This window comes from Coregonus lavaretus (assembly GCF_964263955.1).
Source record: "Coregonus lavaretus genome assembly, chromosome: 32".
NCBI classification, from domain to species: Eukaryota; Metazoa; Chordata; class Actinopteri; order Salmoniformes; family Salmonidae; genus Coregonus; species Coregonus lavaretus.
The window spans coordinates 29,543,172-29,567,406 of NC_140019.1; the positions used below are offsets into that span (position 1 = coordinate 29,543,172).

Here is a 24,235-nt window from a genome sequence, read left to right on the forward strand (position 1 = left end):
TGGGAAGTCGTTTTGATTGAATTTATTATGCTTGTTCGCTGGAATTTTCTAAATGGATTAACTATTCTACATTGAACACGGCATGGGAATGAATTATGGCCACAACATCAGTTTGATGAGTAGGCCTAGGCTTAATGATTCTGATGAAAATACGCTCTGTCTTTACAAACTAATGTTTTTGCATATTTTCAGTGTAGAACCTGTCTATGTTTAGGGGTAATAGCCTAAGCCAGGGATCATCAACTAGATTCAGCCACAGGCCAATTTTTTCCTTGAGCATAATTACGAATTATTTGTAGACTGCATATTGATGCAAGGAGCCCAAACAGATATAATGTTTGACTAAACATAATCATTTCAAACCTTTCTTATATTTGTATAAGATAATGTGTCTCTCTATTGTGCGTGGGAATACTTAGGAATAGATTTCCTAAATTAAAATCACTTGGAGCTGATTTCCTGGTGTTTTACAGTCAGTATTATGTCCAACAATGAAAATTCCACCCCGAAATTTGTATTTTTTGTATTTTTATTATTTGCTCTGAAAACTTGGGGGGCCAAATAAGTTGGGGAACCCTGGCCTAGGCTCCTATTCTAAATGCTACTAGCGGTTCGCAGAGTAGTGTTGTCACTAACGTTAGTTACCACAGCCACAAAGTCATAAATCCTGTCTGTTTCTACAATTTTGCTTCTAAAAATCTGATTTTAAATCTAACATTAGCATTAACCACACTGCAAACCTTTAGACCAAAAAGCACATTTTTGTGTTCATTAATTTTTACGATATAGCCAATGTTGACTTTGTGGCTGTGGTAACTAGTTACAGCCGCAAAGTAGCCTAAACAAAAATTACACAATTATTTCAAAACTGCAGCTCATTGTTGGAACACATATTTCCCTACTTCAGTTAACCAGTCCATTTTGAATTTGTGTTAAAACTGAAGTCATTTGGCAAGGAATGTAGCTTATGTATCCCATCAGTTAGATACGTTTTTATAGGCATGTATTTCTGTAGGTGCACTCAGCACTCCTATGTAGAGCGAGCGGTCAATGCAATTGAGTGAGTGAGACATGAAGGGGAAAGGCCATTTAGGGAGCAGAATTGTGTGATGCTTGGCTTGGTTTCTTTTTTGTTGTGTCCTGCAAATGCACATGTACAAATGGAACACTAGAGTCAAAGCACATGAACTTTGTCTTGAAGACAAAATCTCGACCAAATAGTTTTACAGTATTTGAACAAAATGTGATCTCTGGTTAAAGATACATTTTTTATGTCAGTTCCAGTAGTCGATTATAATAATAATAATAATAATATGCCATTTAGCAGACGCTTTTATCCAAAGCGACTTACAGTCATGTGTGCATACATTTTAACGTATGGGTTGTCCCGGGGATCGAACCCACTACCCTGGCGTTACAAGCGCCATGCTCTACCAATTGAGCTACAGAGGACCACGATTACTCATTCCCATCCCACTCATACCGCTACAGCCATCACCACTAGCCTGTCCTTCCCAATTAAGGTGCCACCAACCTCCTGTGGTGTGTGTGTGTGTGTGTGTGTGAGAAAAAACATTACAGACCTGAGGTCCTAGTAGTGCAATGGTCTGTTTTTTCCGCTTTATTGACTTCAGCTGTAATTCAAAGTCACTGCCAGAGTCTGAGATGTCATCAATCTCCTCAAGACTGCAAATAAAATTTGGAATGAACAAAGACAACACGAGTCATAAACAATCACACTATCTAGCTAATGCAATAAGTCTGCATAATTATCTAGCTAGCTGGTTCTTTCTATATTTGTGCTACCTATGACTCAGTCATGCTTAGTTACCGGTAGCTAGCCTAAGTTACCTGTCAAGGCTTGATTCATCAGAGTGTTGCACTTCCATTTTCCTGGTGAGGCAGTAATGTTAACGTTACTGTAGTGTTCACTTCACAAAGGTAGAAGACTGTTGGATTCAGGAACCTTGGCTAAACAGGTTGTACATTAGAAGAAACAACAATTTTGGGATATTAACAAGCATATTGAGTTCGGGATATTACAATTCTGCCTTGGCAAAAGCAAAACCAATAAGAGCTAACATTATAGCTAGCTAGCTAGCTAGCGTTATATCTAGATAGCTAGCTAGCTACTGTTATACTATTTAGTTAGCTGTTTAACGTTAGCCGTAAAAGTTAGTAAACAGTGCGAAATTCAAACTAGCAAGCTAACTCATTTAACTACAATAAACTTGTGTTAAATAATACAAAACTTTATCTAGCTACCTACCTGGATAATAGTGATTTAATCTGAAGGAACGACTTGGTAGCTAGCTAACTATTTTGGATAGAACAGGTTTCCCTCAGATCCGATGACAGACGATCGCTGGAAATACACACCACGCGCCGGCGCGAAAATCAGACAACTCTCAGTGGAATTCAGCGATTGGCTGACAATTTGTGATGTGGTTCATATGATTGGTTGTTAGCACATATTTCCGCACGGTAACGAAACATTTTGAACGGATTGGCCCTCAAGACAACCGACCTAGGATCAGGCTTTACACCCTTAACAATTATATTTATAGGAAGGTACAGAAGGAAACGAACGTTCCGTACAACCTAACGCTTTTGAAAAGTCACTTTGGCATTTGATAGGCATTTATTGTATTACCATAGGGCCCCATTAATTCTCAACATAGGCTATGTCTATAACACAAACACTCACATCCAACTACAAAAGGAAGAATGCACTAATTGTGTTGTGCTATTTAACATACTTTTGGAGTCTGCATATATTTTAATAGGGTAAAGAATTGATTGAAATTCTGATAGGATAATCTTATCATATTATATATTACAGCCCCATATATTATACTCCACGTAGCTCAGATGGTAGAGCATGGCGCTTGCAACAACAGGGTTGCGAGTTTGACCCCCAGGGGGGACCAGTACAAAAATGTATGCAATCACTACTGTAAGTTGCTCTCAATGAGTGTCTGCTAAATTACTTAAATGTATTACTGCTCTATTCATTTTAGTGTCCATCTGAAATTAAAATAATAAAAAGCTAATGAAGAAGTTACCCACTGCCTACTTCCATATAGCCTATTTACCCTCATCAATACTGATCAATAACAGAATAAGGCAAAGCATGCCAGGGGGGTGGTTGGAGAGTAACATCTGTTTCACAGGCAGTGCTGGCATGAAAACACACACACGAGTGTACCCCCTTTTGCAGGTCTTCACCAGACATCAAAATATGTTTTCCTCCACTAAAACAAGTGTACAAAGAAAGGCCCAGGCCAACTCAACACTGCAGTAGACTGGATTGTAGGCCTATGATCACTTGCTCGTACCAGGTCATGTGTTAGCTACTTTGATTATACCATATTATGTACCACACTATGAATGCAGAATTTTCATGTTGAAGATGGTATCATCTTATGTCTTTCTCACAATAGGCTACATCTGGATTCTGGGTGCCCATAGGGGCTCAAATTATCAAGAAAGTGGTAATATAGCTCTCAATTGACATTTAAAGGGCCAGTGTTAGGACTGGACAGCTAATCACATTTGCATTGGTTTGTTAATGTAATCAAGCAATTAATAATAATAAAAAAAGCACAATTCAATGGCAAAGCCTGTGTTTGCATTAGCCTATGGATTTCATGGATTTTTCTGTAAATAGATGTACTTGCTGGCCATGGAAACGATTGCATCTTGTATGGCATACCCTATTTGTAAAACTGTCTGGTGGCTGGATAACATTATTTTGCATGTAACCTTCAGAAATGCAAATACAGGATTAATTGTTCTTCAGGTATGCAAGTCATTAGGCTTATACAAATATCAGAACAGAGAGACATTTTGATTCTAGTCAATAAAAATGCTATAGATGTGTGGAGATAAAAAATAAAAATAAATGTAGAAAAGGGTGATTCATATTGTCGCATGGGTTTGTAGTGGCTCCAAACAATAGTTCAGTCTGGCGGTTGCGAATTTAGGACCTTGCGGTGGCTCGGCTACAACAGCCCCCCTATGGCGGCACCTCACCCCTTTCGGCCCTCCTCGTTCCGCACGGCTCATTGTTCTGAAGCAGATAGCTAGACAAGGGATGGAGAAAACACCGGGTGGGAGCTGAGCACCCGACTAACCAGATGCTAATTTACTCACGGCACCCAGTCACACAGAACAATTGTCGATTCATCGTTTTTTTCCCGTTCTGGAAAAATATAGACTAAAGTTTATTTTAGGAAGTTGTTGGGGTGTTTCTTTTCACAGACAAAATGGGGAACTGGAGATAATTCCATAGATTTTTCGAGGAATTTATTTGCCTTAAGAGTCTCTTCAGTTTGTATCCCGTTACTTTTGTCATTTTTGAGCTGCCTGGTCGCCAATCTTTTGTCACCCATTCATTCATTCGCCTATTTACCGTGAGTGACACTGTCACAGTGTGCACGGTGGAAGATGGTTACCCGGCTATATGCTCAGAAGTACCCCCCGGTGTTGCTCTGCACGCTGGCTGCCCTGTCATGGACTTGGGGCCCGGTAACAGCGGGTAGGAGTTGCTCCGAGACACGGCAAGTGTACGCAGAGAAGGGCTACAGTACGAACACTGCCCCGCTGACTCAAATCTCCGGTAAGACAGGCTATGTAAAGTAAACTGGTGGTTTTTGATTTAAATTAATCATCAAAAGTAGGCTATAGGTTATTTTACACATTATGAAGGGTTTTAGAGTCTGCTTGGTATAGCCTTACTGGATAATATGCCATGTGATAGAAACTGCTGAACAAAGCGAAATTGAGAATTAACAGGTTTGTCTGAGTGGTCCGCCAGGAAGGCTTATTTATGGGATGAGGAAATTGCGAACACCGGTGTGTAACAAAGAGCCTCGCCCCTAATTAGTGTGGCTGTTATGGACTGATCTGTGAATGACTTAAATAAAATAATAATTATCAACCTTTTTTCTTTTTTTGGAAAGAGTGCTTTTATTATAATTAGTATTTTGTGCTTGTGGCACTTGAGAACTGCTGTTAGTTGTTGCATTATCATGGGACATTGTCAAGGGGTGTGTGTGAGCGCTCAAGTGAGATAGAACACAGACAGACAAAGACAGTGAGCTGTTGATATTTAAAGCGGCAATCGGCAGTAGAAACTATTTTTTTTTAAACGGTGTTCCCGCCCATGTTTCCGTAAAAAAAACGTTTTCTTGTTTTACAAAAGTTTGAGTAAAATAAGCTTATATATATATATATATATATAAGAAAAGGGTGATTCATTTTATAAGGGTGATTCATATATATATATATATATATACACACACACACAAAAGTATGTGGACACCCCTTCAAATTAATGGATTCGGCAATTTCAGCCACACCCGTTGCTGACAGGTGTATAAAATCGAGTACACAGCCATGCAATCTCCATAGACAGACATTGGCAGTAGAATGGCCTTACTGAAGAGCTCAGTGACTTTCAACGTGGCACCGTCATGGGATGCCACCTTTCCAACCAGTCAGTTTGTCAAATTTCTGCCCTGCTAGAGCTGCCCCGGTCAACTGTAAGTGCAGTTATTGTGAAGTAGAAACGTCTAGGAGCAACAACGGCTCAGCCGTGAAGTGGTAGGCCACACAAGCTCACAGAACGGGACCGCCGAGTGCTGAAGCGCGTAAAAATCGTCTGTCCTCGGTTGCAACACTCACTCACTACCGAGTTCCAAACTGCCTCTGGAAGCAACGTCAGCACAATAACTGTTTTTCGGGAGCTTCATGAAGTGAGTTTCCATGGCCGAGCGGCCGCACACAAGCCTAAGATCACCATGCGCAATGCCAAGCGTCGGCTGGAGTGGTGTTAAGCTTGCCGCCATTGGACTCTGGAGCAGTGGAAACGCGTTTTCTGGAGTGATGAATCACGCTTCACCATCTGGCAGTCCGACGGACGAATCTGGGATGCCAGGAGAACTATACCTGCCCGAAAGCGTAGTGCCAACTGTAACGTTTGTTGGAGGAGGAATAATGGTCTGGGGCTGTTTTTCATCGTTCGGGCTAGGCCGCTTAGTTCCAGTGAAGGGAAATCTTAATGCTACAGCATACAATGACATTCTAGATGATTCTGTCCTTCCAACTTTGTGGCAACAGTTTGGGGAAGGCCCTTTCCTGTTTCAACATGACAATGCCCCGTGCACAAAGCGTGGTCCGTACAGAAATGGTTTGTCAAGATCAGTGTGGAAGAACTTGACTGGTCTGCACAGAGCCCTGACCTCAACCCCATTGAACACCTTTTGGATGAAATCAAGCGCAGACTGCGAGCCAGGCCTGATTGCCCAACATCAGTGCCTGACCTCACTGCTCTTGTGGCTGAATTGAAGCAAGTCCCTGCAGCATTGTTCCAACATCTAGTGGAAAGCCTTCCCAGAAGAGTGGGCTGCTATAGCAGCAAAGGGGGGACCAACTCCATATTAATGCCCATGATTTTGGAATGAGATGTTCGACGAGCCGGTGTCCACATACTTTTGTTCATGTAGTGTATTTTTGGTTCTGATGGGGTATGACAGTTGAACTAAGCTCATGAGGCATAAGTTATATTCTTCAAGAATCAATGGGTATATATCATTAATTTATAAGTCCAGAAATTGATGTAGGAACTGCTGATTGCCCCTTTTAAAGTGTCATTTGGGTGACAAATGTTTATTTGTTGTACTGCTGTGCACGCCTTAGTATGTATGAAGGTTTATTTGAGTGGTTTGGCTGTAGGCTATATGTGAGTGCTGAATGTGGGAACTGCAATATTGATTGTGTGTCTGTGTGTCTGGTTATCTCTGTCTGGGTCTTGGCTCTTCTTGTCCCGTGGGCCAGGGGAGCAGATGGCCGAGAGGAGGAGGGATGATGAGAGAGAGTTGAAATGGAGGAGAGCGAGGTAATAATGAGCGACAGAGGAGAAATCCAAGCTAGAGCCAAAAATAAAATGTTGGAGTTGGGATCCTCAGTCCAAGTTTTCGGAGGAAAAAGAAACAGGTGCCCGGTATAACAGAGTAAAATGATGTTTGCCTCAATAAGATGGTTTTTTCCTCCCACGTTGAGACATTGGAGATCACCGACTTGTTACTGGTCGTTAATGTTTGCATATCATTACCGCCGGTCATGTTATTAGTCCAACCTGGGTATTGGTGAACAAAGAAATGGTTTGCATCCCAAATGGCACCCTATATAGTGCACTACTTTTAACCATTTCCCTATGGGTCCTGTTCGAAAGTGGTGCACTATATAGCGAATAGGGTGCCATTTGGGATTGCGTTTTAATATATCATGTTTATAAATGCCCATTTTCAATTACTGCCTTATCTTTAATAAGGTTTTATTAATGACAGACAGATGAAGAAGAAGGATATCTGCAAGATCAGAAGAACCACTGCCACATTGGTAGAGTTGGTGGCTGTTCTAAACTGATAGACATTCAGTGAATGAACACAGTAGGCCTACTTTGTGAGCTATTATATTGAATGAAAGCATTTGAAGAATCATGGTAGCATAACACATCTAAGGGTAATTGACATTTTCCAATTAAGGTAGAATCAGGGTAGAATTATCAGTATTTTTGATATTGCGATATTTCTCATATGATACATTGTAGGGCTGGGGCGATACCAGTATCGCGATACTCGTTAGTATCGTGGCAAGGAAACAAAACACAAAGCGGATTTAACTTCTTTAGGAACACAGCCCTAATGTTGGAAACAAACATCATTATGTTGTCGTCCAGAGTCACATTTATTTATTTTACAAGAGCTATAGCACGCAATATTTTACATCCAGCAGGTTTTTAAAGGACTAAAGAGTTTGGTCTGCTTCATGTAAAAAAAAAAAGAATGCCATAGAAAAAATATGGCGATACTGTTATCATGGCAAAGCCCTAATACATTGCTCATTTATATGCCGTGGTGGTAAGTGATTTTGGGAAGAAACCTGTATCTGAGTCTGGTCTAGCAGGTAACAAGGTCGCTTCAAGCACATAAGCATCACCGTTAGTGTGGGTGTGAATTGGCCCTTCTTTCTACGTCTCCCCTCTGATTTCATACTATCTCTAAATTAAGTTAAAATTCTGAAGAATCTGAGGTAGCCTAAATGTCTCCCCTAAACCAGAACCATAAATTGAGCTTTTATAGATTAGTGTACTACTGGTAGTTGACTTCAGAGTGCTGATGACGGCAAAGCAACCGCTACTGTATCCTTCGGTCTTCACCATTAGTTCATCTGCCCACACCTCTTGTCTCTGATTGGCTCATATCTGATCCCGTCTTGTTTTACCATTGGTTCAGGTGAACACCTCAATATGCCCACACACGTCTTGTCCCAGTCTGTGATTGGCTCGCATCTGACCCTGTCTGTTTTTCTATTGGACCAGGTGAGCATCTGCGTCTGTGTCCCCAAGACTACACCTGCTGCTCCAGTCAGATGGAGGAAACACTGGCCCACCAGAGTGAGACGGATTTCCTGTCGGCCATCGACGACACCAGCCAGTTCCTCCTCACCACTTTCACACAGAGGCACCGCAAGTTTGACGGTGAGCTGGAATGCAAATCCGATCAGAATAAGGATTCATAAGGGAACACTGTAAATAGTGTGACGTGAAATGACAACTGCATTGAGGAGTGGTATGTAACATTTCCTCTATTGAGAGGGCTAAAAGTACCTTAATTGCTAGACCAATATCCTATAGTGGGGATCAGCTAGTCATAGCTATCTTATTCTTGAGCAGTGGTTCTTGAGACCTGAGTAAATGCCAGTGCCACCCCTGAATCACAACAAATTGTGGTTTAGTGGTAGTGAATTCTGCTTTTGGGTATGGAGAACTGGTGTGAATGTGGTGTTGAATCCCAGTGGTGTCGGACTCCGAACATGTCTACACCGTATCGTGCTTTTGACCATCTCATTCCTTTTTCTCTTCTGTCAGAGTTCTTCAGGGAGCTCATAGACTTGTCTGAAAAGTCCATGAATCAGATGTTTACTAAGACCTACGGGCGCCTCTTCACCCAGAATGCCAATGTCTTCCAGGAGCTGTTTGTGGAGCTCCGCCAATACTACTCCGGTTAGTGGGGACACTTTTCTCTCTCTCCTCTCTTGTTGGACTCTGCATTTGTGTACTTGTCACTATGGTACATTTCCCTCACCATCTCATAATTTCAACAATGCCTTGTTTGCCAAGATGACAAAAAATTGTCTGAACAAGTAGAAACAAACTGACCTAACCTAGGGACATTTTCATTAGGCACCAAACTGACTGAAACAGGGAATGACTACTTGGACTTATCAAATAAGAAGTGCTCATTTTCAATTTATTTTGCAAAATGTTTTCCAGTCTGAGAGTTCCCTCTTTTGTCTACAGGGGGCAGTGTGAGCCTGACAGAGGTGCTGTCAGAGTTCTGGTCCAGACTGGTGGAGCGGGTCTTCTCTCTGGTCAACCCCCAGTACCAGTTCAGTGATGAGTACCTGGAGTGTGTCAACAAACATGCAGAGCAGCTGCAGCCCTTTGGGGACCTGCCCCGGAAACTACGTTTACAGGTCTGGCAGGCTTGGTTGGTATATCAACTGAAAACTAACATAATTCATAATTGAATAATTAATATTTAATAATATTAAAGGGATAGTTAACCAATATGTAATTTCGGAATTTGGGTTAACAAAACAAAAGCGTAGATTGCGGTAGTACCTTGTACATAGACTGCTTACAGGGTAAGAAAACAAATATGTTATTTTGAAATTTGAGTGAATTATCCCTCTAATGTCTGTCACCATAATGAACAAAAGAGGCTGGTGTGATAAGTAATTCAAATCACCACTGAAACTCAACGATGACGTTACAGTAACACATAGGCGATCGTATTAGAGATAACTATTTGAAGACAATGAACTGAGTGTATTGACATACAGTAGAGTAGATTTGTGTCAGAAGGTATTAGCTGATCTCTCTTTCATTCAGGTGTCCAGGGCATTCATTGCAGCCAGAGCACTGGTTCAAGGCTTGGCCACAGGCCGTGACATTGTCAACAAGGCAGCTAAGGTAAACTGTGTGTATGTGTGTACGTGCACGAATATTAAGAATAATTATCTTTATTGTCTTCTATTGGTCTGCATTTAGCTGTTCCGTTTATCTCCCTAACATCCTACACCCTCTACTCTTCATCTCATCCTCCAGTTGAGTGCTGGTGCGGAGTGTGTGCGTGCCCTGATGCGTCAGTGGTACTGTCCATTGTGTCGAGGCATGCCCTCCCTGCGCCCCTGCCATGCCCTCTGCCTCAACGTGATGAAGGGCTGCCTTGCCAATCAGGTCGATCTGGACACTGAGTGGAACAATTTCATAGGTGATTGGAGGCGGGTATTAGGGAGGGTGTGGGTGGCTTTTGTTGGGCTGATTCGGTTTAGTGGGATGTTAAACATGATGCATGTAGAAATGTACTGTATAGAACCTACTCGCATTTCTATTCTACAGAATAACTGAGTCATGTCTGTTCTATACATTGCATTTCTATCTAAAGTTGTGAACATTGCACCCATCATAAAAACAAAATGGATATATTTCTTATTAGTTCTCTTCCCTTTCCTTTTGTCATCCTTCTGTTTTCACACTTTTATCCAATGCGCCATCTTTCATCTCTCTCACTCTCTACTCTGTCAGATGCTCTGTATCAAGTATCTGAGAAGCTGGAGGGGCCGTTTAACATGGAGCTGGCTGCAGACTCCATCTCTGTCAAAGTGTCCGAGGCCATCATGCACATGCAGGAGAACAGCATCGCCACCTCCACTAAGGCAAGGATGGAGGGGATGGAGGGAGATTAAAAGAATGTGCTGTACATCTGTCCACAGTGCAGTAGAATATAGGTCATAGAATGTACATCATAGAATATAGATAATAGAATGGCTGATAAGATGCACATCGGCTGTCATTCTAGGTTGAAACAAGGCTTAACGTTTAACAGTTTTATTACTGCCCATGGAAGACCAGTTTGGGTCCAAAACCCCTTTGCTTTATCAAATTGTGGAACTACCTGTAAAAACTGTGCATAGTGCAATTTTACTAGTTACCATATTATTATTCATATATTGTTCTTAATTTAAGTATCCACTGTCTACCATTTTTTTTTCTTAAATCCATGTTTCACCCTTATTGTTGCTGGGATACATCAATTTAGATACATGTAGATAAATAGCTTTATCTCTGTGGTTTGGCTCTAGGTGTTCCAGGGCTGTGGGAGACCCAGGTCGGCCCCGGGCCGTTCTCGGCGCTCCCCCAAGGAGTCAGGGGGCAACAGGAGACCCTTTCGTACCTTCAGCCCTGAGGAGAAGCCCACCACTGCTGCAGGCACCAACCTGGACCGACTGGTAGGAGGAGGAGAGGAGAGGAGAGGGAAGATCAGAGAGGGAGAGTGGGGTGCGAGAGGAGGAGGAGGGGAAAGAGAAGAGGGGGAGAGGAGTTCTTACCTCCAATTGATTTTCTAGCCAATTATTTTTGTAATTTATGCCCATGTTAGCTCTCTCTGTCCATATCTTCAACAACAGCCATACCAACAGCCATTTATATACAGTACATTCTAGTTTGTTTGATGATGAGGAGTCGGCTAAAATTAGCTTCCCACCTCCATAAGTTCAACAGCTATATAAGGGTTTACTTTACTGCATGCATCAACCAGTTTCCGTCTGCCCGCCTCCAGGTGTCAGAGCTGAAGGAGCGACTGCGGCCCATGCGGGGCTTCTGGGTATCCCTCCCACACACCATCTGCAACGACGAGAACATGGCTGCCGACGTCACCAACGAGGACCGCTGCTGGAATGGACAGACCAGGGGGAGGTGGGTGTGGACCAGGGGGAGGTGGGTGTGGACCAGGGGGAGGTGGGTGTGGACCAGGGGGAGGTGGGTGTGGACCAGGGGGAGGTGGGTGTGGACCAGGGGGAGGTGGGTGTGGACCAAGGGGAGGTGGGTGTGGACCAAGGGGAGGTGGGTGTGGACCAAGGGGAGGTGGGTGTGGACCAAGGGGAGGTGGGTGTGGACCAAGGGGAGGTGGATGTGGACAAGGGGGAGGTGGGTGTTAGATAAGAAGCTGATGTAAAGGTAGAGGAGGATGTTAGTGCAAGGGAGAAAGAAGATGGAGATTTGTGTGTGTGTGTGCGAACGAGCAGGTAGCTAAGAACATATACTGATATGAGTCTTTGTGTTATTGTACTGATATTAGTTTGTGCTGTAGCTATGTCATATTGATGTGTGTGTGTATCAGGTACCTCCCTGTCGTGACAGGCAATGGGCTCCAGAGTCAGATCAATAACCCAGAGCTAAAGGTGGACCTGGCCAGGCCAGACGTGAGGACCAGACAGCTCATCATGGAGCTCAGAGTGGCCACCAACAGACTGAAACATGCACAGGCCGGACAGGACACTGACTTCGTGGACAGTAAGCCCCTCCCCCCAACAGAAATGACTAAGACAGTCATCCCCTTTCTAATTATGTTACTACTGTCTCCCTAACATTTGCTCTCTCTCTCTCTCTCTCTCTCTCTCTCTCTCTCTCTCTCTCTCTCTCTCTCTCTGTGTGTCTCTCTCTCTCTCTCTCATCTGTCTGTCTGTGTGTGTGTGATATCATATCTCTCTCTGAAGGTGAGGGCGAAGAGGGCAGTGGATCAGGCGGCGGTGGGGAGAGGTACAGTGATGATTGGCCGGGCTACGGGCCCTACTCCCCTCCCCACAGTAAGCCCCCACTTAACCCCCAGACCCCCATCAAGCCACCTCGGGTCAGAGATCAAACCGGATCCAAGTGGAACAGGAGCAAGGGACGGTCCATCTCAGCGGTCAGCCGGCCAGCCTTCTTCTCTCTGGCGGTTTTGTTTTGGTTATCAGTTATGGTCACTGTCTCCCCCATGTGGAGATAGGCAGTTACTACAGCCTGAAGCTCAGGGTTGTGTTCATTATGGCAAATAATGAAAAAATACATTTTGAAACACAAAATGAAAATAAGCATTTCTTATTGGATAAATCCAGGTAATCCCACCTTTTTTCAGGCAGTTTCTTCTGTTTTGTGCCTATTGAACACGACCCAGCTGAGGTTGGGTTGTTGTGGTTGGTTGAGGAGGGATTTAGTGTGCCTGTTTGATCATCAGCACAATGACAGTGGATGTGTTTGGTTATTCTAGAGGAGAACGAGAGAAGTTGAATCTAAAATATGGATGAATCCAGCACAAAATAATCTCCTTGTGGAAAATGTATTCAAGCACAAGGGAAATTACATTTTCTATGATTGGCTATCTCAGTGGTTCCCAAACAGTTTTTTAGCCCATTTAATTTGTTGTAATGTTTGAGTCCCTCAGATATCACATGAACACACATAAGACATGGTAAAATGTGTAGAATTGCAGGAAATTAACTTTAAAACTGCAACATTTTATCTCCACCCCATGGCAAAATGTGTAGAATTACAGGAAATGAGCTTTAAAATAACAAAAATGTTATTTGCCAACAAGGGGTGTGAACAGTTTGTCATGGACAGTGCTTGTGCCCATAGAAATAGACACGAGCACTGTCCACCCAGCAATAAAATGACAACCTAATGTTAAAACCTCCACATACTTTAGTCAGATGTGGAAGGTATAACAGAACTTGTAGTGAATGAAAAGATAAACGGTAAGGTCAGGGTCTTATTAGGAACGGGCTTAGAGCATGTCACCATTTTGTGCTGCCTGCCCAGAAGTGATTGCTAATTATTATTTTTATTATTTTTTAATTGTATTTATTGATGTAAAGTGTTGTTTTATGTCGAGGCAGGAATTGATTGAAAGTGTTAGGGGCAGTGTTTCCTCCAAAACCTAGTCCTGGAGGTCCCCTATGTCTGCTGGTTTCTATGGAATGTGCATCTCAGAGGACAACCTCCTTGTAACATTGGCATGTTGTGAAGTTAATGTCCATTTCATTGTTCATCAGTCGCCAGTTCATTGTTGAATCATTTGCTTATCACCAGCTTAGGGCTCCTTCAAACCAGACAAACACTTTTTTTTATGGGAGCATTAAGGAGAGGATTGTGTTGCGCTGTCTGTCTGTCAGAAAGCTTACAATGACACATCAGTGAAATAATTGAAAAGTAGAATAGCATTCTTATTGGATAATTTCTCCCCATCCCATCACACTGCTGTGTTGGACATGCATTTCATGCGTCTTGGTTTGAATGTGCGGATATTAACCAGGGATATTTGAGGACCACTGGACCAGCCTTCATACAACGTTTCCCCTGAGATCTCCCGTGGAGAGATTGTTCCTGGGACTCATGATAGGTTGGGAGCAGCGTGTGTGTGTGGTTTTGTATCGTTTGAGTAAGGCTTAGTAAAAAAAAAGGAATGGGGTGTTGATAGGGGAGGTTACAAAATGGTGCTCAAAACAGTCTTTAAACTTTTGTATTTACTTTTCTGAAAAGCAACACAATCCCAATGGCAGCTTGGTTAAATGAGCTCTGAATAAGAAATGTGAAAGAGTGATTGATAAGAGTGAAAATGGAGGTGTGGTGAGTGTCTTAACCCTACTGTAAAGCCACATTAAATGTACCTCAGACAATTATTTCCTGAATGTCTCATATCATTTACTAACACACAACAGCGAGGGTTGAGAGAAAGTGAATGTTTATGACTGGGAACTTCAATAAAACTGATATGATGATGACACAAGACTGGTTAAAGGTGAGAAAAAGTAGCCAAGGACATTCAAGTCTCCACCAAGCATAGAGCAAACACTTACAGCAAGTATTAAATCATAACTTAATAAAAGAACAAGCTCTACAAAGTGGAGACAGATCGACTTGATTAAAGAGACTAGCGGTTGAAGAAAAGGGAAAGGTCATGAAAGTGTACAGAAAACGAGAAGAGAGAGAAGTGTAAGCAAAAAAAGATGGTTAATACAATAAGAATGTATTGAGAACGTTCAAGCACACTTTTTTTTGTTGAATGACCAATTGCAGCATCCCTTGTTTGAGGGGATTGTATGTTTCCTAAGGTTCTTCTTAACCTTGTACATTAGATAGTAAGTCTGTGTGGGAGTGGTGATGTATGTCAGGTCAAAATATGGATTTTGTCTGTTTATTTAATGAAGCATCATTATTAAATTCAACAATGATAGATGCTATTGACTATCAAAGTGCACCATTGAAACTAATGAGAGGTCACTGGATGGCGATTGTTTTTATTCAAGAAACTTTTGGTTTCTAGTCTGTTAGTGGAACCACTAGGACCTCATATCAACACTCCCATATAAGATACCACATTCCATTACTGTAAAAGGATAGTTGATAGTACAACTTTAAGATGTAACCATTTTGGGAAATAGATTACTCCGTTTCATTAAACTGTCAAAATGTGCCTGTAAATCAATTTTTACTCTTTTCAGAATTCAAGTCTCTTCTGGTAACTTTATTATTGCTACCAGCGGTGCTAATGTTCAAGCTCACATTTGTATTAATATCCACATGGCAGTCATAGACACAGATTCACAGGTACAGTATGATATCAATACAACCATTAAAAACGAAGAAGTTAAAGGAAAACCACTGAAAACCATGACATTTTATGTACATTTGGGGGGTGCTCTTCAAAAGAGGTGGTAAGCTTTTAAACATTGGTGTACATACACAATCTTAAAATATAGCTTTTTCACTATTTTGTTCAATTCATTGTATTGATGTGTGTCAAAGTCCCTGTGCCAATGCAGTTGGACCCAAATGGAGTGACGTTCCTCTGTGATCTTATGCATGATGTGGGACGTTTTAGCCACAGGGTACTTGATGCATCTGCACTACAACATGATCAATTATACAACGGGTGGGTATAATCCTGAATGCTGAATGCAGGTTAAAAGCGCATTCCAGACGGTGTCTATTCCACAAATTACCACCGGCTATATCTATGACGTTAAAATGCCTATTTACTCTGTTCCATCTGACTGCGCAATCCACTGTCTCATCAGCCCTGCCAGACAAGTTATAAACTTGATTTCCACTATAAAAAGCATCTAGACATTATCTCACATTTCTTTTAGACTAACATGTAGTTTTCAACAGCTGAGATTTGTATAAGCCTTGCTTTCTGTCTCTCTGACATTTGCAACATTGTTTAAATATTCAAATTCGATCTCCAGCTGTCCCATAGTAATGAACGTGTCAGGACGAGACAGACAGGCAGGCAGCGTTTCTCAGCCAGTCGAAATCATGAATCAGCTGGCATCATTTTTATGGATATATACAAAGAAATGTCAATTGAAAAAAGGTAAAACGAAATCGCCCCTCATTAGCTCATTGTTATGGATCTATCTAAATAAATGTCACTAGAAAACAGCTTAACAAATGCAAATGAAGCTACTTTGCTGTTATTCTGGCTACACTTTTTGACGTGACTGGAAATTAGCCGTAATTGGCTAGCTAGCAGGTAAGGGATAAGCCAGTATGGCAATGGAACATTTAGAACGAAGGACTGGGTCGCGTCCATAGATACAGAACAAAAAGACTGAACGACTGGGTCGCGTCCATAGATACAGAACCAAAAGACTGAACGACTGGGTCGCGTCCATAGATACAGAACCAAAAGACTGAACGACTGGGTCGTGTCCATAGATACAGAACCAAAAGACTGAACGACTGGGTCCCGTCTCTGGCAACCAAACCAATAGAACGAAGGACCAGCTGGCTTGGGTAGCAACCCTAGATTTGTGTCGGGACTATATCTTGTGGAAGGATGAAATAGTATGAATAAATTAATCAAAATGACGTTTAATGAAAATATGTCAATCATTATTTGAATACGTTGGTAACCCGTTGTATAAAAGTGATAATTTCCTCGAAGCCGGTGTTTGGAGGATATATTCGCACGGTTTGCCAACAATACACGTGCCAATATATCCTCCAAACACCGGCTTCCAGGGCATTATCACTTAAATAGACAGCTTTATTTGTAGCCGGAGTAAACACAAACACACAAAATAAAGATTACCAGACGTTTCAATATTCATATCAATATTTGGCTTCCACCAGAGGCTGGTGAGAGGAGCTATATGAGGACAGGCTCATTGTAATGGAATAATGGAATGGAATAAATGGAACATGTTTGATGCTTTTGCGTTCCATGTATTATTTATTAATTACAAGGAGCCGTCCTCCTATAGCTCCTCCCACCAACCTCTGGCTTCCACAGTATGTATTCCACATCGTGTTACCTTCCACAGCAGAAAGCCGAGCAGAGCCAGCAGTAGCAGTCCTACCATTACTGAGAGGAAAATCACCCACCAGGCAACCTTAGCCCAGATGGCAGCCTTCCTCTCAGGGAACACTGTCAGCCTTACCTGTAAACACACCATCAAGCCATCAAACTGAAGGTACTTTACAGTATGTAGCTGAGACAGCAAACACTCCATCAAGCCATCACGTCCATTACTTGGCGGAGCTTAAGCTCCTAGATGTGCGTTGTACCAAACAGATCACCGACCATTTCGAATCCCACCGTACCTTCTCCGCTATGCAATCTGGTTTCCGAGCTTGTCATGGGTGCACCTCAGCCACGCTCAAGGTCCTAAACAATATAATAACCGCGATCGATAAAAGACAGTACTGTGCAGCCATCTTCATCGACCTGGCCAAGGCTTTCAACTCTGTCAATCACAGCATTCTTATTGGCAGACTAAATAGCCTTGGTTTCTCAAATGACTGCCTCGCCTGGTTCACCAACTACTTCTCAGATAGAGTTCAATGTGTCAAATCGGAGGGCCTGTTTTCTGGACCTCTGGCAGTCTCTATGGGGGTGCCACAGGGTTCAGTTCTCGGGCCGACTCTAGTCTCTGTGTATATCAATGATTTCGCTCTTGCTGCTGGTGTCTCTCAGATCCACCTCTACGCAGACGACACCATTTTGTATACATCTGGCCCTTCATTGGACACTGTGTTAACAAACCTCCAAACGAGCTTCCGTGGCCTCCAACTGCTCTTAAACACTAGTAAAAACTAAATGCATGCTCTTCAATCGAATGCTGCTTGCACCCGCCTGCCCGACTAGAATCACTACTCTCAGCGGGTCTGACTTAGAATATGTGGACAACTACAAATACCTATGTGTCTGGTTAGAACGTAAACTCTCCTTCCAGACTCACATTAAACATCTCCGATCCAAAGTTAAATCTAGAATCGGCTTCCTATTTCGCAACAAAGCCTCCTTCACTCATGCTGCTAAACATGCCCTCGTAAAACCTACTATCCTACCGATCCTTGACTTCGGCGATGTCATTTACAAAATATCTTCCAACACTCTACTCAGCAAATTGGATGTAGTCTATCACAGTGCCATCCGTTTTGTCACCAAAGCCCCATATACTACCCACCATTGTGACCTGTACGCTCACGTTGGCTGGCCCTTTCTACATATTCGTCGCCAAACCCACTGGCTCCAGGTCATCTATAAATCACTTCTAGGCAAATCCCTGCCTTATCTTAGCTCATTGGTCACCATAGCAACACCCACCCGTAGTATGCATTCCAGCAGGTATACAGTGAGGGAAAAAAGTATTTGATCCCCTGCTGATTTTGTACGTTTGCCCACTGACAAAGACATGATCAGTCTATAATTTTAATGGCAGGTTTATTTGAACAGTGAGAGACAGAATAACAACAACAAAATCCAGAAAAACGCATGTCAAAAATGTTATAAATTGATTTGCTTTTTAATGAGGGAAATAAGTATTTGACCCCTCTGCAAAACATGACTTAGTACTTGGTGGCAAAACCCTTGTTGGCAATCACAGAGGTCAGACGTTTCTTGTAGTTGGCCACCAGGTTTGCACACATCTCAGGAGGGATTTTGTTCCACTCCTCTTTGTAGATCTTCTCCAAGTCATTAAGGTTTCGAGGCTGACGTTTGGCAACTCAAACCTTCAGCTCCCTCCACAGATTTTCTATGAGATTAAGGTCTGGAGACTGGCTAGGCCACTCTAGGACCTTAATGTGCTTCCTCTTGAGCCACTCCTTTGTTGCCTTGGCCGTGTGTTTTGGGTCATTGTCATGCTGGAATACCCATCCACAACCCATTTTCAATGCCCTGGCTGAGGGAAGGAGGTTCTCACCCAAGATTTGATGATACATGGCCCCGTCCATTGTCCCTTTGATGCGGTGAAGTTGTCCTGTCCCCTTAGCAGAAAAACACCCCCAAAGCATAATGTTTCCACCTCCATGTTTGACGGTGGGGATGGTGTTCTTGGGGTCATAGGCAGCATTCCTCCTCCTCCAAACACGGCAAGTGAGTTGATGCCAAAGAGCTTGATTTTGGTCTCATCTGACCACAACACTTTCACCCAGTTCTCCTCTGAATCATTCAGATGTTCATTGGCAAACTTCAGACGGCCCTCTATATGTGCTTTCTTGAGCAGGGGGACCTTGCGGGCGCTGCAGGATTTCAGTCCTTCACGGCGTAGTGTGTTACAAATTGTTTTCTTGGTGACTATGGTCCCAGCTGCCTTGAGATCATTGACAAGATCCTCCCGTGTAGTTCTGGGCTGATTCCTCACCGTTCTCATGATCATTAGATCTCCACGAGGTGAGATCTTGCATGGAGCCCCAGGCCGATGGAGATTTACAGTTATTCTGTGTTTCTTCCGTTTGCAAATAATCGCACCAACTGTTGTCACCTTCTCACCAAGCTGCTTGGCAATGGTCTTGTAGCCCATTCCAGCCTTGTGTAGGTCTACAATATTGTCCCTAACATCCTTGGAGAGCTCTGTGGTCTTGGCCATGGTGGAGAGTTTGGAATCTAATTGATTGATTGCTTCTGTGGACAGGTGTCTATTATACAGGTAACAAGCTGAGATTAGGAGCACTCCCTTTAAGAGTGTGCTCCTAATCACAGCTCGTTACCTGTATAAAAGACACCTGGGAGCCAGAAATCTTTCTGATTTAGAGGGGGTCAAATACTTATTTCCCTCATTAAAATGCAAATCAATTTATAACATTTTTGACATGCGTCTTTCTCGATTGTTTTGTTGTTATTCTGTCTCTCACTGTTCAAATAAACCTACTATTAAAATTATAGACTGATCATTTCTTTGTCAGTGGGCAAACGTACAAAATCAGCAGGGGATCAAATACTTCTTTCCCTCACTGTATCTCACTGGTCATCCCCAAAGCTAACACCTCTTTAGGCCGCCATTCCTTCCAGTTCTCTGCTGCAAATGACTGGAATGAACAGCAAAAATCTCTGAAGCTGGAGACACTTATCTCCCTCACTAACTCTAAGCATCAGTTGTCAGAGCAGCTTACCGATCACTGCACCTGTACACAGCCCATCTGTAATTAGCCCAACCAACTACCTCATCCCCATATTGTTATTTACATTGTTATTTTGCTAATTTGCACCCCAGTATCTCTATTTGCACATCATCTTCTGAACATCTATCACTCCAGTGTTAATACTAAATTGTAATTATTTTGCACTATGGCCTATTTATTGCCTTACCTCCCTAACTTACTACATTTGCATACACTGTATATTGATTTTCTACTGTGTTATTGACTGTACGTTTTGTTTATTCCATATGTAACTCTGTGTTGTTGTTGCTTTTATCGCACTGCTTTGCTTTATCTTGGCCAGGTCGCAGTTGTAAATTAGAACTTGTTCTCAACTGGCTTACCTGGTTAAAAAAAGTTGAAATAAAAACAATAAAACAAAAAAAAATGCCTCTGCTCTCAGATCACCACTCAGCTCCACAGCCCCCAGTTCATCATCAGCGCAGCCGCCCACTTCCTCACTCGAATTTGCCAGTAAGACTTCTCATCCCGCAGACACTGGTCTAGTGCGATCACAGCAAACACCCAACACATGGCCACTTGCATAGGGGCCCGATCCCCATAGAGAGACATTCTCCGCTCAACTCCAAGCCCGGAACACCACAAAACACAGGGCTTTTAAAATAAATTACAGCCAATCCCCAGCTACCTGTCCGATTAGCCAACGCGCTGCAGGTAAGTCTGATCACACCAGCCCCGCCACCCACTTACCTACCAATCCATCTCGTGACACATACACATTGTTTGAAGTACAATAGACCAACTAGGATTTGTGGTGCTCATGTGAATTTCCTTTCTTTTTTGGCTTCAGTAGTTTTAATTCATGATACTGCTTTTATAAAACTGTTACTAACATATTTTTAAAAATAATCTATTACATATTTTCATTAAAACATCCCTTACGAAATAAGAGTCTGGGCAAAGAACCTTTTGGTCATGTTGCTACAGACACACCCCAGTCATTAGTTATTTTTGCATAGTTGCGAAAGGACTGGTCGTTCTTTCTAAACAAAATGATTGCTTTGGAGTCTGGATAACGTTATTGTCACTTGAACCTGGAATGACAGCGGAAATACACATGCAAATGAGTCAACCACTTTATGTGGGAGCACCACACACAAAGCCTTTTCAAATCTATATGTAAACAATGGGATTTCCTCTGGTTGAATATACTGTTTGGCTCAAACATTTTAACAATGTTTTATGGTATGCATGTGACTTCCTAACTATATGAAATCAAATTATGACACATCTTGTTTGCAATTCTATATAAAGTGTTTCAAGTTGTTTTTGGTTGGTAAAAATGGTCATATCAAAGTACTAGGAGATTTGGTGAAAAACCTATATCAAACAAACTTAAACCTAATCTGGAACATTATTTCAGTTTGCGGTAGAAAACAAGAGAGTTCAAAGGTCATGGTAACATTTCTGTTCTTTAGTTTGGAAATGAGCTCCGTTTGTTTACTCTCTAGTTAAGCATTACTGTAATATGAGACTATGGCCTATAAATATCCAACAATCATGTATGCCCCCTTCAAAGACTGCAATGGACTGAAATTCAATCAAACCCTGAGACGTATTTTGGTCGTTCTTTCAGATAATTAAATGTTTGCAGATCAATGGACACTAATCAACTAATACAACTAGGAATTGGTTCAAAATCCCCAGTAATGTGTTGTCATCATATTGAAAAACAAAACAGGAGACAGTAATTCAGGTGGCAAATTATTATTATTAGTTATTTCAGAGAACCACTTCATAGCAATCAGCTAAATTAGACAAGAAGAATATCGTCGCCATAGTGCACTGGCCATTCTCGTTCACAAGCAATGACAACTTTCCTGGTGGACGAAGAACCCTCATATTCACATCTGGGATGTGTGTGTTGACATAGCGTTTTCTTTGGACACTTGTGTTTACATATGACTACAGGGAAGGGATTATTGCTTTCAACCAGACCGTTTTCCTTAGGTGTTCCACCACCAGTACAAATGGCCCTGACCTGATTTGAATTGGCTTTAATGAAGGTGTTTTTCATTTTGCAATTTTCGCTATCAGGCTCGGTCAACTTCAAGTAGCCCATCACACCCTGACACTTCTGGATCGTCATATCCCCCTTGACGTGCTGTCGGAGAAAGTGTTGATAACGAGGGCTAATGTTGGCCGGTTGACCGTGTACCATCACTGTGGCACACAGCAACACCAGGAGCAGGAAAGCCCTCTGGAACCCCATGACTTCACCTAAATGGAGAAACAGGCAGGGTAAGTCAGACTATTACTAATATATTACTATTACTATTAATTACTATACCAGTGTAAACCATAAGCCAGGGGTCCCCAATTACATTCAGCCGTGGTCCGATTTTTCGGATGGTCGGGGGACCGGAACATAAAGAATTTGTTCACTGTAAATTGACCGCAAGAATCCCAAACAGATATAGTATTTGACAAGAACAGAATAATTTCAGACCTTGATTACATTGTCATACGATCACATATGCCTCTCTATTTATTTTGTGGGAATACTTATGAACAGATTTCATACATTTAAATCACTTTGAGATGATTTCCTGGTGATTTTACAGTATTTTATGTCAAACAAGGAAAAATATGTATTTACATGTTTTTATATATATATATATATATTTTTTTTTTTAAACAAGGGGGGACAAATAAAATCACTGCCTATTGTGAAACCCTGGACTATACAGTATATTACTGTAATTGCCATCTTCCACTAAATTCAGTATGTATACCAGCAGCATTGCATAGCAATGTCTATCCCCCCCTTCATATTGTGATACTGTATATTTTGCTTCAAAACTGTAAAATATGTTTTCTCTAAGGGGAAAGGTAACAACACTGTTGTGTGTCTCAAATAATCTCACCTATTGATAAATATACCAAAAATAAAATGACAAGTCATTTCATTAACAGTTTTATACATCAAAGCTTGTCAAATGTTTGATGAAGTTACATAGTAAGATAGAGTAAGTAGAGTCATCATACTCCAAAGCCATTTTGTATACGTTATGCAAACATAAATTACATTATATAATTGAAATCCTAATTTGGTTTTTTAAAAATGGCTAGATTTTACTTGAGAGAGAAAGCACTTACCTCTGGCAACTGGTTTCAATGGCCTTCGATGTGACTGATAAGTTGTTTTCTGTCCTCTCAGATATCTACAGATAAAATACAGCATTAACCAAAGACAACAATCTTCAGATTGTGTTATTATTTTATGTTCTAGTACTGTAATCTAGTACTGTAATTACATCTTACCTGTTTGAGTGTCTCCACTGTGAAGTGAGTAACTCTAACCTGAGTCTCGATTTATATATACGCTGTCATGAACTTTGATTTTGGAACCCTTGCACCTGTGATGCAACATTGTAGGGGAGAAAGGGGTTTGAATTAGCTAACTATTCACGGAACCCTTTCCCAATTAGCTTGAGAGCTGTGTGTACCTTGTTATGTTTCTGTCATATTGTTTGGTTGCTTTTTGTCTGCCTGCCTGCTAAGGGTTGCTTGTCATATGTTTCCTTGTCGTGTTGTATTCTGTGCTGCTCTGCATGTGCTAATTGTCTGTCTGTCCAATCAATCAAGATATATCTCACATCATGTGTGATGCCAAACTTAGCAGTCCTAGGCCAAGTTATATTAATGTTATGCCAATAGTTTTACACCAGCCTTCGCTTTGGCTCCCCCTCCTGTCCAGCTCAGGCGTTCGGCGTCGCCGGCCTTCTAGCTGCTGCCGAACCTGCTACTGGCAAACGCCCTTCACTCATCAACCCCGGACATGTCTCGTCATCATTACACACACCTGGTTCCAATCTATCACTGTATATATACTCCCTCTGTCATTTGTCTTTGTCAGTCGTTGTATATGTTGCTTGTTTTCCTGAGAGGAAT

At 41.9% G+C, this 24,235-nt stretch overlaps 3 protein-coding genes across 3 annotated transcripts in view; 1 reads left to right on the plus strand and 2 right to left on the minus strand.

Annotated features, from left to right (window-relative positions):
* The window catches only part of stag3 (STAG3 cohesin complex component), a gene marked incomplete at both ends in the record, with an annotated part of 39,575 nt that extends 37,686 nt beyond the window's left edge, over window positions 1-1,889 (minus strand). The window contains 2 exons of the mRNA XM_084149852.1: window positions 1,584-1,686; window positions 1,852-1,889. Of these exons, the coding sequence (XP_084005978.1) occupies window positions 1,584-1,686; window positions 1,852-1,889 (141 nt within the window). The remainder of the gene's footprint in view (window positions 1-1,583; window positions 1,687-1,851) is intronic.
* Window positions 1,890-4,449: 2,560 nt separating this feature from the next.
* On the plus strand, window positions 4,450-12,899 carry gpc2 (glypican 2; the record flags this gene model as incomplete). The annotated part of the gene is made up of 11 exons (XM_084149861.1): window positions 4,450-4,621; window positions 8,387-8,545; window positions 8,936-9,070; window positions 9,368-9,543; window positions 9,962-10,042; window positions 10,178-10,343; window positions 10,658-10,788; window positions 11,215-11,361; window positions 11,691-11,827; window positions 12,252-12,424; window positions 12,628-12,899. 11 exons carry the CDS (start codon window positions 4,450-4,452, stop codon window positions 12,897-12,899), a joined length of 1,749 nt encoding a protein of 582 aa, XP_084005987.1.
* Window positions 12,900-22,032: 9,133 nt separating this feature from the next.
* On the minus strand, window positions 22,033-23,640 carry rnasel3 (ribonuclease like 3). The gene is made up of 3 exons (XM_084149949.1): window positions 23,606-23,640; window positions 23,441-23,505; window positions 22,033-22,561 (listed from the first exon to the last, which is right to left on the minus strand). The coding sequence occupies exon 3, from the start codon at window positions 22,551-22,553 to the stop codon at window positions 22,095-22,097; it is 459 nt and encodes a 152-aa protein (XP_084006075.1). The 5' UTR covers window positions 22,554-22,561; window positions 23,441-23,505; window positions 23,606-23,640; the 3' UTR covers window positions 22,033-22,094.
* Window positions 23,641-24,235: the final 595 nt, after the last annotated feature.

Coding starts and splice junctions, on each gene's coding strand:
- rnasel3 (XM_084149949.1), bottom strand. CDS start 22,553: ATGGGGTTCCAGAGGGCTTTCCTGCTCCTGGTGTTGCTGTGTGCCACA.